Below are 2,564 nucleotides of genomic sequence, written 5' to 3'. Positions count from 1 at the left end.
TGGAGGACGAAGCGAGCGAGGCGGCTAGGGTTCGAGGAGGGGATTGGGTGTGCCACAGCTGGGTGGGGGAGAGGGGAGACGCATATCTTTCTCCCGCTGCCTGCTGCATGTTTGCTTTCTCTCTGGCTGCTCGCTGCCCGCTTTTTCTGCTCTTCGCTGCACTATTCATAGCAAAAAAGGAGACGTGGCAACGGCCGCTAGTTGGGCGAGTGGCTTCATCTTTTACTATGTAAATGTGCTCTTTAACCTTGCATTATTTCTCTGCCCTTTTTCTCTTTCTTTGTAGATGAAGTGGTATGCGGTGTACAGAGGTAGGTGTCCAGGAGTCTACGATTCATGGTCTGAATGCAATGAACAAGTTCTTCGATACGAAGGCATCTCCCACGACTCGTTCAATAGCAGAGAGAAAGCAGAGTATCATTATAATTAGTATGTGCTTAACCAGAAGAGAAAATCTGAATTAGTGGGTTCAGTGGATGTGCAAGCCAGAAATGGCTTATCGGGTTCAATGGATGGAAGAACTTGATAATTCTCCTTCAGTTCGTGATAATTGTAGTTTTGCTTTTATCATGTGGTCGCATGTATACATGCATTGACCACTTTATTGTTTAGTAAGTAGGCACTTGTAACAAAGAGCTACTTTGTGATTTCAAATGAAGCTTGTGCGAACTATTTATATAATGTTTATGTAAGTTTGTTGTTAGACTTTGAGACTTCAAATGCATGTTTGTGTATTGTATATCTATTTTGCTGCAGCGATCCGAGGGAAAAGCAAGAGAAACAGTGCTGGGAACGGATCTTTACCGAGTTTGGCTCTCGGCAAAGTGGCATGCGCTGGGAGGCTGGGGCAGTTTTGCCGAGTGTGGCTCTTAGCAAAGTGGCATGCGCTGGGAGGTAGTTTTGCCGAGCGTGGCTCTCGGCAAAGTGGCATGCGCTGGGAGGCTGAGGCAGTTGGCTGGGGCAGTTTTGCCGAGGGTGGCTCTCGGCAAAGAGTTGACGGAACCAACGGACGTGAAGTCACTTTATTTTGCCGAGAGGCACTGTTTGGCTCTCGGCAAACTCTTTGCCGAGTGTCCGTGTCCTGACTCTGTGCAAATTTTTGTTTGCCTGAGAGGTGTACGCCGGGTGGCCTTTGCCGAGTGCAACTCGGCAAAGGCTTTACCGGCGGTTATTGGCCCTTTGCCGAGTGTTCGTGGCACTCGGCGTGCGGCGATATTTCAGTAGTGACACAAGCGAAGCCAAAAAGATGAAGCCGGACATATGATTAATCCTTTATACTCCTGGTCTATTTCGATGGAGCACCAGCTGGAATGAGTAGGAACGGCACCAATATCCTTCTATGATGACGCTGTCGATGACAGAGTGTCCTCGCAGCTGGTCAGCACGTGGTCCTCCAAGAAGTTAGTCAGCTGAGAGGTGTACAGCCCCGGATTGCTGCGGTAGTGGTCGACACAAATTACATCGCCTTTCCGCTGCGTCTCCACCACGAGTTACTCCACTGGCGCGGCCAGCATAACAAGATTTAGTTCGGACACTTCGAGCACAGGATCTAGCTACATAAAGTCAGACAACCTTCCGTTACCGAAAAAGGGTTTTCCCCGCTTTGTATTCCAAAGCAACCAACACCGAATACAGAGATCACTGTGGCGAGCAGCACAACACACCAAAAGAAAAGGAAGAAGAAACAAATGCCAACTACGGCAGCTCGGCAAAGCACGGATGACCCGCCACCGCGGCGCCACCGGATAAAAAGCACCACAGACCGAGGTTCCGAACCGCCGCGTACCAAGCAGCACCTCCAAGAAGGAATGCGACACCGACGACGCTGCTACCCAAACGAGTCCTAGGGTTTCCCCCGGCACGCGGAGGGAGGTGGGGGGGGGGTGAATACTACCGACACCCTCCAGGAAGGAATGGTGGCACCTGCAGGTGTCACCGCGTCGGGGCCGAAGACGGCAGGGATTTCCCCCGCATTCCCAGACCCAACCGCCCAACCCGATGAAACCAACCCGCCAAACCGTCGCCCACCCCCATGCGCCAACGCAGAAACGCCGCCACCAACGCCGCCTCACTACGAACACCACCACGAGGCCAAGAGGACGGGAGAGAAGTGCACCACGACGGGAGCAGCAACACCGACGCCGAGCGGGAGGGAACCACCTCCACCGCCGTCGTGCGGGAGGCCCATGCCTCCGGCACCATCGCGGTAGCCGTCCGGACATGGCCGCGGGGCATGCCGGGCCACCCTTGGCCCAGCCAGGCCCGCAACGGGCCCGCTAAGCCCCGCCGGCCACGATGCAGCATGTCGGCGTTGGCGCCACCAGCACCCAGCCACTCGTCACCTCTCCCCCGCCTCCGAGAAGCCACGCCAGAGACGATCCCCGCCGCCAGCCCGCCCAAGCCCAGATGGGGCCCGAAGGGCCCAGATCTGGGCCGAGCGGACGACACCAAATCGCGCCGCCGCGCCGCCCCGCCGCCCAGCTGTCCGCCTGCGTCACGCCACGGAGCCCCGCCGCCACGCCAGACCATCGCCGCGGAAGTGCACCCCCCAGAGCAGCTCCGCC

General features: G+C 55.9%; 1 protein-coding gene across 1 annotated transcript in view; it reads right to left on the bottom strand.

Moving 5' to 3' along the window:
• The window catches only part of LOC119339778, a 5,898-nt gene extending 3,696 nt beyond the window's left edge, over nt 1–2,202 (bottom strand). Inside the window, exon 1 of the mRNA XM_037611701.1 lies at nt 2,117–2,202. Coding sequence (XP_037467598.1) covers nt 2,117–2,202 — 86 coding nt within the window. The remainder of the gene's footprint in view (nt 1–2,116) is intronic.
• Between the last annotated feature and the right edge of the window lie 362 nt (nt 2,203–2,564).

Source organism: Triticum dicoccoides, chromosome 7B (genome assembly GCF_002162155.2).
Source record: "Triticum dicoccoides isolate Atlit2015 ecotype Zavitan chromosome 7B, WEW_v2.0, whole genome shotgun sequence".
NCBI lineage: Eukaryota > Viridiplantae > Streptophyta > Magnoliopsida > Poales > Poaceae > Triticum > Triticum dicoccoides.
This window is presented reverse-complemented; position numbering and strand designations above follow the sequence as displayed.